At 41.6% G+C, this 12,699-nt stretch overlaps 1 protein-coding gene across 9 annotated transcripts in view; it reads left to right on the forward strand.

Annotated features, from left to right (window-relative positions):
- Positions 1-12,699, forward strand: part of grip2b (glutamate receptor interacting protein 2b) — a 448,132-nt gene that overhangs the window by 277,595 nt on the left and 157,838 nt on the right. For 2 of the 9 annotated variants that reach the window (XM_074649521.1, XM_074649530.1), the window contains exon 1: positions 7,336-7,485. The exons of the other annotated variants lie outside the window; for them this stretch is intronic. In XM_074649521.1, coding sequence (XP_074505622.1) covers positions 7,395-7,485 — 91 coding nt within the window. In that variant the 5' untranslated portion in view covers positions 7,336-7,394. Of the gene's footprint in view, positions 1-7,335; positions 7,486-12,699 lie in introns of those variants that run through there. 9 annotated transcript variants of the gene reach the window in all.

Consider the following 12,699-nt stretch of genomic DNA (forward strand, 5'->3'; position numbering starts at 1 on the left):
GTTATAATTGGAGCATATTGTTTTATGCTAAATACAGTACCTGTGAGGGTTTCTGGACAATATGTGTCATTGTTTTGTGTTGTTAATTGATTTCCAATAATAAATATATACATACATTTGTAAAAAAGAAACATATTTTCCCACTCCCATGTTGATAAGAGGATTAAATACTTGACTAATCTCCCTTTAAGGTACATTTAGAACGGATAAAAAATGTTTGATTAATATGTGATTTATCAAGATTAATTATTTAAATCGATTGACAGCTCTAATATATTTATGTATTAAACAGTAGCATTTCATGGGATATGAAATAGCATTGCTTCTTTTTTCCCTTATATAGGATCTAGAGTGTTCTCCCCTTCTGAAAGTCTCTTAAAGGGGATACATCAACCTACCAACCCACAAACTGTGAAATAAAACCACCCAGTCAGTTTTATTTCACAGTTTTTTAGCAAACCAATCAGACTGGGATATTTTCAGGAGGGGGTGTTAAAGAGACAGGCGCTGAAACGGAGTGTTTCAGACAGAGGGTGAGTATAGGTATATTCAGACGGACAGGATGAGACAAATAATGTGGTTCTGAACATTAAAGCATGTGAACATGTTCTAGAAATACAAAATACAAAAGAGGAAAAGAGCATGATATGATCATTTAAACACACCTGTTACCAATTAGTCTGAGTCTGGAGGTCAAAATTCATCTAGAAACAAACTCTCAACATCTTTGTAGAGCAAACTACTGCCAGTCCCCCCCAGCAGAGGAACAATACGGCCCAATTCAAAACCAGCCCCTACACCCTCTCCCTACCTTCTTCCACTCCGTTTGCACGTTCGCGTGGAGGGTCAGCCGTATCAATAAACCCATTCACGGGGAGTGGAAGTGGGTTATAAAACCCTCCAACAGCGAGCTGCATCGATGCAGACTAACCAGCTGCCCTTACTGACGACGTGCAACGCCGTTTAGTGTTCGTCATGGAACACGCTCCAATGTCAGTTCCATGCTACTACCGGTACAAACATTTACTGTAACCTGCTCAAACTGATATATATTTAATTTATTCTACTTTATTGTCATACAGACGTCAACAACATAAAGTAAGTAGATTATATTTAGGATCAAATATACCCTTGTCTAGACTAGAAAACGGTAGACATGTTCGTTAGATTGTGTTTATAGTTCTGTACCCCTATCACGAGCTATAGCCCAATCATTTGTTACATCTTCAACTGTGCAATACGGACTTCACAGTTCAATAATTTGGTGCCATAATTCAGATGTGCAATAATCTCGTCTACACTGGAATTAACACCACATTTATTTATACAGAACATTTAAACTAATATTCTTATTTTACACTATTCTTGCATTTTTATAAATGCATGCATTTATATTATTTGCATATATATATTATTTTTCAGCAGTATTATTTGCACTGTTGTTATATATATTTCTCATTTATATTTTCTTATGATTTCTTTATTTTTATATATTTATATTCTAGAACAGGAGCAAAACGTAACTCAATTTCCCCTCGGGGATCAATAGGGTATTTCTGATTCAGATATTTATTTCCTTGCCGTAGAGAGGGAAGTTGGTCCCAAAGTGGCTGCTGTATTGATCCCCTCCACCTTAAAGAAGGAGCTTCATTGAGCTGTGATTGTGACTACAAACAGAGTTCACTCCACCACGGAGTGGGAGGGTGGAGGGGCCGGATTGGAATTGGGCCTATATGTCTATATCCACAGACTTGTTCATCGCCTGCTGATTGGTCAAACAGTGAAGAGTTTTTTTTTAATCCTCCAAGCAGTCGAAGGCAGCAGTCACACCGGGCAGCTTCCAGGCATGTGAAACTATAATACAGGGCATTGCTATAAACAAGCAAAGTGTTTTCCATAAACAGCGCCTGGGTAACATGAAGGTTAAAAAACACATCTAGTCAGCAGGCTTCTGTTTTTCACATGTGGAGGCATTGTCACGCTCGGCTACAAAAACTGTCACCCAGAGAAGTTTCAGAAGTTTTATAAAGAAATCTTCTCATGTCTTCATGTGTCAACGTTGGGACATCTGAGGTGAGGAGAACACAAAATACAAAAGCTACCATAGAAACTTTTGATTTGATATCCACCATTGCACACCAGTGACACGTTGAAACATGATGGATTGTGCAATAGAGAAAAAAGTAAGATGTGTTAAAGGTATATGTATCTTTGGCTGATAACAGTTTTACAGGACAGATCCTCTACATGATACTAAAGAATGTATCTGAGGTAAAACATTCTATTTTCACCAACGTTCTGTGTGGCATTAATGTTGTCACGTCCACTGTGACCACTGGTTCTAAATTATGGATACAATTTAAATTAAGGATATGAAAGCAATACATGGAGATGAAACAGGGGATAATTCCATCTTCACACCACAAAGGCATAGAATAATGGAAACAGAGTGTAGCTTGACATTCAGATTGTGCAGAGGAAAGTCAGGTTGCGGAGGACAGTGGGTGTAAGCTTGCACACAATTCAACTGTTATCAGGTCATTAAATAGGCGTTATCAGTCACTATAAACACCATAGATGTGGGTCACTATGCCTACTGTGTTGTAAAAGTGAAAGTGAAACTTTAAAGCAACACGTTCTAAGATGTTGTAAAACTGAATGAAACGTCACGTTTTGAACACAAACAAAAAGGCTTCTTTATGTTTAGGAACCAAACTACAACTTCTTTATGTTTAGGAAACAAAACTACAACTTCTTTATGTTTAGGAAACAAAACTACAACTTATTTATGTTTAGGGAAAAAACTACAACTTCTTTATGTTTAGGCAACAAAACTACAACTTCTTTATGGTTAGGGAAAACACTACAACTTCTTTATGTTTAGGAAACAAAACTCGACTTCTTTAGGTTTAGGCAACAAAACTACTACTTCTTTATGTTTGGTTAAGTTTAGGGGAAAACCTTGTGTACTGGGTTAAAATAACTCAGAACACAATGACAACTACACATTGTTGGTTTCACACGGGATACGAATTCCGGTCCCCTGGGTGAAAAAACCTGTGTTTTGTTTCCCATCCATCATCTCTGACTCCACCCCTTATGGATTTTCACACTGTCTATACTACAGTGCCTGACTTCTACTTCTGTTCCTGTTATAATTACTATGGTTGCTAGAGGTCGCTGTCGTGTTCTTTTGTACCTTCTTTTTATGATCTACCATGTGAATAGATAGGTGTAGTAGGCCCCTACTGACCCACATCTATGGGGCTTATAGCGATTGATAACAGCTAATCGACTGAAGCTTAACAACACAGTTCAACTCTCACCTCATAATACGATTTACAGTTTCTCTGAGTAAAGTTTTGTATTTTAAATTTCTCCTGGGCCGTCTACTTGCCAGAATTGAACCATTACCTAACATCATGTGCCTAAAATGCTGAGTAGTTCTCACACAATCCTCCCCTGGTGGAGGAATGTAACGCTCCCATTATTACTGTCCACCACACAAAATCTGTGTTTCAAAGTTTTCAACCATTTCACAAAATCCTATGGGATCCCGGTGGTTCTATTCATCACTCTCCTGCCATGGCACATTTCTCCAGCCATCACTGTCCTTATGTGTTTGTGGTAGGAAACACAAGGGATGTATGATTTGTGCATTGCCGTGGTTTGGTATTTTGAGAGGCCTCAGAGTCCTTCACACTTGACATGCTTTATATTAGGAGGCTCTGGGTGTCCTGAGATAAAAACATAAGATGAAGACCTTGGAGATGATAAACATGAATGAGAAATGGTCTTGACCGAGGGGTACTCATTGTTTTGCCTCTTTCCTGGTGGCGTGATTAGACGTGATTCTACACGAAGTGTGGCAATTTCTGACGTTGTGATAACCTTTTTTCATCCAAAACATTTTTACCAATGCAGTTTTTCCTCTCCAGAATGAGGCGTAAGTTTGCAGCGTTATTTAGCCTCCTTCTATTCAAGCTAGTATGACCTGGTTGGTACCGATGGATTCATCAGGTTTTTCTAGTTTCATATCATAGTATCTCGGCTCTAGCTTTAAAACTGAGCCGCTACAAAAAGCGTTATTATCGCATTAACTTTGACAGCCCTGCTTAATAGGTTTTGTCTGAAGTCTGGAGATAATTGGTACCAATGGATCCTTTAGGTTTTAGAGATTCATATGACACCAGTATCTTCACTCTAGCTTTAAAACATGCTACAACCTAAAAATTGCAAGTTGTGTTAATGCATTAAAGAAATGAATGGCGTTAAAACAAATTTGCGTTAATGCATTATTATCACGTTAACTTTGACAGCCCTGTTTTTTGAACATTAAAGCATGTAAATATGCTCTAGTAGAAACCCAGAAGACAAGTATGAACCTGGAAATGAGCACGATGTGCCCCTTTAAGCACTTGCTGATTGTGCAGAATTCTAAGCCCTTGTGGACTCAGTAGTCTGTACATCAGAGTTTAGTCTGTGTGTGTTAACCCAGTGATAGACTAGCAACCTGTCCATGGTGTAACCATGCCTTCTGCCCACATTGCCAGTGCATGTTGGGATATTTAGGCTTCATCCCCCTGACCGCAGCGTTAAGTGGGAGAAGGAAATGAATGAGGGATTCAGACAGCACTGGGTTAGAGGTCACTGTCCGTGGTGCTGAAGTTCACTATTCAGCACCAGTAGGTCTTATCTGTCTTATCTATGTATTTGTGTTTCTTTATTTCAGATTCCAGTCTAGTGCAAACTGCTAATGTGTTGGGTGGAAAAGTGGCTCATTTCAAACTCCACTGGTATCATTCTTAAGAGTTTGTTTGGGAGGGAATTGGCAATCTCCTCATGATGGTTTGTTCGTTTGGTCTGGATGCTCAAGTTTACTCCCACAAATGTCAATCACTATAGTCTCAGGCCCTGTTCACACCTGGTATTAACATGCGTCCTCAGTGATCGGGTCACAAGTGGACAGCTCTATGTACAGGTGTGTACACACTGAGGATGCATTGAGGACACAATGAGATGGGATCTTTCAGACCACATTCAGAGGTGGTCTGGGCCACATATGGCGTCATTCTTTTATCAGTGTGTACTGAATGTATCCTGGCCACATGGAGGACCGCCTACTCATCTGACGTTCCACTGGGATCAGCGGGTCTCTGCGCTCGTCTTGTGAATAGAAAGTCAGATGTGAGTGCTCGTCTGCCTCGCGGCCTTTGTGCTCTACGGTAACTCTGTATTTAATCAAGATATATCTCATCTATAGGCTACATATCTACAGACTATCAGGCTGAGAACAGGAAGTGCAGAGAAGTCCGGGGGACCACCGGAAAATAACCTGATATTGTGTTAATGAAAAATGTTTATAAAATGTACCTGAATTAATGAATATGTAATATGACGGATATTACTACTGACATTCGTGTAATATTACGTCACAACGGCTGCTGTATTAGCCGTGTGATTACTACGTGTTTATTTGCATACAGAGTGAGATCGGATCACAAGTGGTCACTAGAGACACGTTGTAATGCCGGGTGTGAACATACTTAAAGCTGTCCACTTCTGTTCAGATCACTCGGGACGCATTCTCTTGGCTCTCCTCCAGCACTCCAGGATCTGAAATGAAACACTCACTAGGAGTTTAAGTTGCTGACTCTCAGCTTTGAGGGAGTTTGGGGGGTGTTCACAATCCATTATGGCTGAACAATGTAGGGGATTGCAGCCCGTTTTACCCTTGAGGGTACAATTGTGGCAATTTCTCCACGGCTCACTGGATGTGGATGCAAACCCCTTCAGTTTAAAGCTGCGAGTCAGCAACTCCTAATCTTTGTTTCTGTTTCAAAACTAAATGCTCTAAATACTTACAAGCCGCTCCGCACTGTGCACCTTCAGGAAGTGTTTCACACTGTAGATTACTTTGTATTGAGGAGTGACATTTTTCACATACAGCTAACTACAGCACAGTGTGGCGCTCCATCAAACTCGGCTACATTTTCTGTCGTAGCACACTTCAGCCCGGAGATATTGACCCGTGCAGGATGCTTCTCCGCCTTTTGCTCAATATATGTTGAGACATGCTCCTCCAGCCAAGACTCCTGGAGCGACTCTGAACACGAATCATCGGGAATGTAGGATGGATGGATGGATGGATGGATGGATGGATGGATGGATGGATGGATGGATGGATAGGATGGATGTGTGTGTTGAGGGTATGAGAGAGTATTTCTGGGTTTCATGTCACTCCAAGAGCCATCGGTCACCTTATGATCACCGAATGACAGAGGAGCCGAGAAATAAGTCATGATCTGGTGGGTTCCAGTGTTGAAAGCTTTCATCTTTTGGCTACACTTTTCAACAGCTTCTCTCACACACACTCACACACAGACCTGCTACACATACACATGCAGGCCCACAAGACACAGACTCTGAAGAAAGAAAAAAAACTAGGGCATCAAAAGTCCCGAAGGCTTTGAGCTACAATTTTTTGCATAATCAGGAGAGAAAGTGAGAGAGGGAGAGGGCAAGAGAGAGAGAATCCTGTAATTAAATTAGTGCATAAAGAAAACGAGGAGGAGAACATGTGAAAACACGAATATCAGCTCTGTCAGAACAGAAGCAGACTGGAAGCACCAGACCGAGAACAGACCTGATTAAAGTCGATTATAGAGACAGCGCTTTATTCCTGTTGTCTTCTGAGGACTGTTCAACACACACACACACACACAAACACACACACACACACACACACACACACACACACATACACACAGAGGCAGCCTACGGTTCAGCTGGTGTCACCAGGGAGGAGAAGGAGAGAAAGAGAGAGAGAGAGAGATTATTTAGTTTTCTTGTATGAAATAATTTAGCTTTGGCATTAATGTAACCTGACCATTCATGCCAATAAAGCTGATTTAAATTTGAATTTGAGAGACGAAGAGAGAGGGAGAAAGAGATGGGGAGAGATAGAGGGGGAGAGAGAGAGAGAGAGAGAGAGAGAGAGAGAGAGAGGGAGAAAGAGAGGGAGGGAGAGAGAGAGAGAGAAAGAGAGTGAGAGCGATAGAGAGGTAGAAAGAGGGGTGGAGAGGGAGATAGAGAGAGAGGGAGAGGGAGAGAGAGAGAAAAAGAGAGAGATAGGGAGATAGAGAGAGCGACAGAGGGAGAGAGAGGAAGAGAGAGGGAGAAAGAGATGGGGGAGAGAGAGAGAAAGAGGGAGGTAGAGAGGGGGAGAGAGAACGATAGGGGGGAAAGAGACGGAGGAAAGGAGAGAGAGAGAGAGAGAGAGAGAGAGAGAGAGAGAGAGAGAGAGAGAGAGAGAGAGGTGCATTCAGACAGAAGTTGGTCTCTCCTCTTCCTCCTCTCCTCTTCCTCCTCTGCTCTTCTTCCTCTGCTCTTCCATGAGGAAGAACTACTCATCCAGTCTGGAGCCGGTTTGGGGGAAAATGCTTTTTCTTCAGGCGATACTGAAACGAAGGCTGCTGCAGAAAGGTAAAAACTAAAAGACAAAAAAAAAAAAACACGTCTTTGTGTTCATTATTCTTCTCTAGTATTAGTTCAATTATTAGTTCACTGTTTTGCGCTTATTGCTGCAACTTGAAGCTCCCAAAGCGCTCCAGAGCGCTCCAGAGAGCTCCAGTCCGCTGCGCTGCTGCCATCGATGACCGGCTGACTGACTACTGATCTCTCTCTCTGTCTCTCTGTCTCTCTGGCACCTGATGCTGTGTGTTGCGGGCTGCAGCAGCAGCAGCAGCAGCAGCTCAGTATCAGGAGCAGTTCAATATCAGGATCGCGGTGCCGGCCAGGCTGGATGATGTGTAGTCAGTCAGTCAGACAGGAGACGGCTCAGCGTTGCTTCTGTTTGCTTCTGTTTCTATCCGAGAGGGCGACCGGTTCCGCTGCTGGCTCCCCGATTACCATGCCTTCACATATACACTTACAACATTGCTGATGTATTATGATAAGTTCCATAAGCCTAATGTTACTATTGGACTTAAAGCTCGCGTGGTTAAATGATCTATTAATGTCTAACTGCAGAGCATGTTTTCAACACGGTGAATAGTCATATGGGAATGTACGCTGCTTTACGTGCTTTTATTATTATTATTATATTATTATGCTGACAAATGACTATTAGTCTTCTAATAGTTCTACCAGGACTCGTTTATAGTGACATGTCTGTGATGAATAATCTTCTTCATCATGTCAAAAACGTTTTTGCAAAGACTCCTGGCTGCTCTTTGGGATTAATTAAATTGATAGTGTTCTATAGTAACACTATAATAGTTCTATATGTATTCAAATGGATCCTCATTAGCTGATGCCAGTGGCATTATCATATACATACTTTATACAACTTATATAACTATGGTCAACTCATATTCACTTTGAACTGCCTTACATTGAAAAAGTGGTCATTCAAATTTGACCAACATTCATAGATTTTATATTCATTTACATCATCTATAATTATTTAGCCTCAAAGGGCCGTTATCAGGGAAAAAGACCAAAACATGAGACATGACCAACACTGGACAGTCAAGCAGCTGTGATGCATTCTGAAATGGTATTTGAATGAGGATTTGAGACTGACGTATGTAAAGAGGGCAATGATCGATGGCACGGTAAATGAATCACTGTCTTTTATAAGGCATTCCATTTTGGTTGAGGTAACATGATTTGCTGTTCTGGTGAAATGACTGTGAAGGTCCCTGCATGTGGTCATTTGACTATATAAAAACTATTCTATAGAACTAATATTTCCCTACTTTAAATTTAGTGTCCTTAAAAGTCACTCAAGTACTAAATAGTGAACTAGTCGTGTGTTTTATATGGCATCTATGATGTTTTAATGTGGTTATAACCCCATATGGATGTATGGACAGTGTTGTAGATTTAATTATAGCTGCTTTATGGAAGTGCGTCTTTTTAAATATTTCTAACATTATCTCAATCTCTTTCTTCTAGAGTCATTAAGAGTGGCCCTGTAGGTGTTTCTTGTTCCTTTCTTGTACCATTTCTTGCATCTCTTCTGTTGTGATGGTGTTTTTATGCTCCTGATTCCTCCAGCTCATTGGAAGCGTGTGCATGTGGCGCTCCCACGGCTGCATCTGCCTGTGTTTGGAGGAGAGAGATGTGCAGTTTCCCCCTTTCCCTCTTCTGCTGATTTATTTATGAATTTGGGGATCTAATACTTTGAAGTGAGGCCTGGAGACGCAGTGGAAAAAAGTAGGCGAATGGGGACAAAACGCCACCTATCGCCTGACAGGGCATACTGCACCCCCCGCTGTGGGATTACTATCAGGATCACAACAATCTGAATACCCAGAGGAAGAGGAGAGTTCAAGTTGCCTTTATTGCCACACGGTGTAGTAAATAAATCACTGTCACATTTACTGCGTCTGTCTGGTGTTAATATGGGGGAGATGTGTGTGTGTGTGTGTGTGTGTGTGTGTGTGTGTGTGTGTGTGTGTGTGTGTGTGTGTGTGTGTGTGTGTGTCACAGTTCCACCACATCAGTCTCTCAGTAACACAGAAACCAGAATAACTTCTGACAGCCGAAGAAAACAAATGTGACATTTTACTGCAGTGGCTTGCTCAGTCTGCAGTAAAAAACGGTGACTTCCACAATCACTGTCTGCAACTTCATCACTGCAATGAACGGAGCGCCACAGATAAGGCTGGCGTTCACACACTAGCTTTTACATTCGTTTAACACACACAGGATGTGCGTGATAATGAGGACTCACTCTTGTGACATTTGGGAGATGCTCTCTTCTAGATTGACAGAGGAGAAGAAGCTTCACTAAAGATCAGTGACATTGTAGTGAAAAGGTCACAAGTTCAGAGCCACAGAGTCGTGACTGCATGAGGAGAAGTTATCTCCTGAGCCTCGTCAGGTGTGCACATGCAGACGGTCACTCTGCATCATTTAGCGGCTTTTCTGGGCTATGTGTTATATCTCCATGAAACATAAATCCCATCACCTGTGGCTGTTAAAATACATTCAAATTGCTGTTATTTTAAGACGGCATGATAATTATTATTGGCATTAGAACTTTCTTGCTAGAGTCCTCCCTTACAAAAAAGAAGTTTATTCAAGTATGCTATTAGTATACTTCTTTTAAACTTCAAATAAGAGAGTATGCTTTCAGATTACTTTTCATGTACTTATCAGAGTTAAACTTAACAAAATTAAACTTAATTATACTTGGCTTATACCGACAACTATACAGAAAAGTCTAAGTGTACTTGCCAAGTATACAGAAAAGTCTAAGTGTACTTGGCAAGTATACAGAAAAGTCTAAGTGTACTTGGCTTACACTGAAAAGTATAAGTATATTTGGCTAAGTACTATAGGTTCACTTAAAGAAAACTTACAAGTATACTTGCATTAAAAAAACGATTAAACTAGTAGTTTACTGAGAGTATACTTTAAAGTGTACTTTCATAAACTAAGAAGTTGGCTACAAGTATATAACTAGTAAACTAATAGTGTACCTACTGTATGAGTTCACTTGTAGAGTAGTTCAGATTGTAGACTTTTTCAACCATCCTCTGTTTGCAGGACATTTAAACACGTGTGTCCTTTAATGTCATAGATGAGAAGACCCTGTAGGACATTGATAGGGAGGTCAGAGGTCAGGATTAGGGTCAGAGGGTCAGCTGATCAGTATGTGGTTCTATGTTACTGAAGTCAGTTGTTCCCCTGCCAACATGAGGAACTTGAACCCAATTTCCCTTCATGTCACCAACGCTGCTCCGAGTGAGAAATGTTCCTTTGTTCAGTCTCAGAAAACAGCGAGTCCCTCTAGTCCTTCTGTAACGGCTGGTCCCGGTCCACGCTGTAGCCCTGCTTTGTAGTGCTCCAGGGGCTACAGGTTGCCTCTGATTTTCTTTTTCTTTTTTTTCCACCGAGTCAAAGTCTCTCTGAAGCTTAATAATTCCAAGACCTGCAGGTTTGCCTGTGAAGTCACATCAAACCTATTACACACTGAACCTCAGGGAATGACTAAGCAATGGTGGCTTTGAAAACTGTGTCTCTTCTCTCCAGGAGGCTGATGGTTATTCTGCAGATTAGCTGGCCGTCCACCGGGAACCCTGTCGCTGCAGCGCCGCATGCTCCGTCTCCGTTTTCACAGGGTCTCTGGAAGTTGAGTAATGTGGTGTTTTGATCTCATTTCATACACCTATAGATGTGTATTGCTGTCATCGTCTTTCAGCGTTTCAGTGGAGAGCTTTATTGTTTGGGCCTCCCCGAGGGAACTGGTTTGTGGAGGTGGAAGGTGATCTTTCACAACTATGCTGTGTGAAATAGCACAAGAATAGTGCATATATTTTTTTCTGAAAGGATTTTCCAATCCGTAAAAAAAATGAAAGAGGAAACGCAGTTTGCTTTAAAGAGACTATGTAAGAATCAGAAATGTCTTGTTAACAGCTTCACTTGTGACCATTAAGTCAACTAAAGTCAGCGTCCTGTTGCTGGCGCTTGTGCTCGCTCTACATAGACATGAAGGAGCATCGCTCAAAACAGTGAGGAGACACACGTCAGCTAAAAGCACAATATCACTCTATATTTCAGCTGCTTGGCAGTAATGTTAGCTGACCAGACGAAGGTCTCTCCATGAATCAATGCTGATTCTAGTGTTGGCTTTTCCTGCCTCAGCCTCCCGACCGCGGCCGGAGGGAACAGGGGAGACGCCGGAGTTTTGGTCGGAGACGATAACGTTTCTCTCTGCGGAGCCCCGTCACTTCACAAGACACGGGAAACCTCTGTTGGTCTGGAGGAGCTGCAGCAGTTATTTCTGCACAAACGTCCACTGTACATTCACTAGATATTCTCAGAGCTAAACTAACTCTTCTGCAGTGTGGAGTGAGCAGCATGCACGAGAGAGGTGGAGAGAGAGAGAGAGAAGGAGCGCGGTGTGTGAGTGAAGGCAGGCAGATGAGCAGAGGAGCAGAGTACAGCAGAGACTCCGGTCCTGGAGACCAAAGCTACGGTCTCCCCCGCGTCCTCCGACCGCGGCCAACACTGTTTAACAGACGGGCTTCACTAGATACAACCAAGAGGTTTTGGTGCTTCACTGTAGTTTGTGTTGGAGTCTGAGTCTGAACAGCGGAGACACACGGGAGCGCACATGGGACAACGACCAGCAATGATTTATACGTGTAAGAAGTTACAAACAGTCCCTTTAATGTGAAGCTTGAATTTTTTTGTGGAGATTTTAACCCTTTCAAAGCCTGATGGACAAATCTGCACTGTGGTCAAGTGAAATTGGCTGTGGTGCTGTGGTGATTACAATGGCAGCGTTTCTGCTGCTGCCAGGCCTTCTTTGCTACATAAAGTTTGCCTTTCATAATGGCCATTTCATTTCATCATAAATGTCATTTATATTTATTTTAGACAGAAAAAGGTTAAGAAGTGTGTGCTCATTTGTAAATAATAGTAATAATCCACGATTAAAGCCCCTTACTTTATTCATTCATGGAGCCGCTCAAGTCACTGCATTTTCTACAACACTGTCCTGTAAATATTTCCGAATAAAAGTCTTCTGTTAACAAATGAAGGAATTCTGTCCACAGAAAAAACACTAGGGCGCTTTTATTTTGAAACGGAAGCAGGAAGTGTTGATTTAAAAAATAAATCTTTTCTTTTTTCATGTTTGTGACATATTCTACACATACATACATTGAAGCTGTAGTAACG

The sequence above is a fragment of the Sebastes fasciatus genome, chromosome 1 (assembly GCF_043250625.1).
Source record: "Sebastes fasciatus isolate fSebFas1 chromosome 1, fSebFas1.pri, whole genome shotgun sequence".
Taxonomy (NCBI): domain Eukaryota; kingdom Metazoa; phylum Chordata; class Actinopteri; order Perciformes; family Sebastidae; genus Sebastes; species Sebastes fasciatus.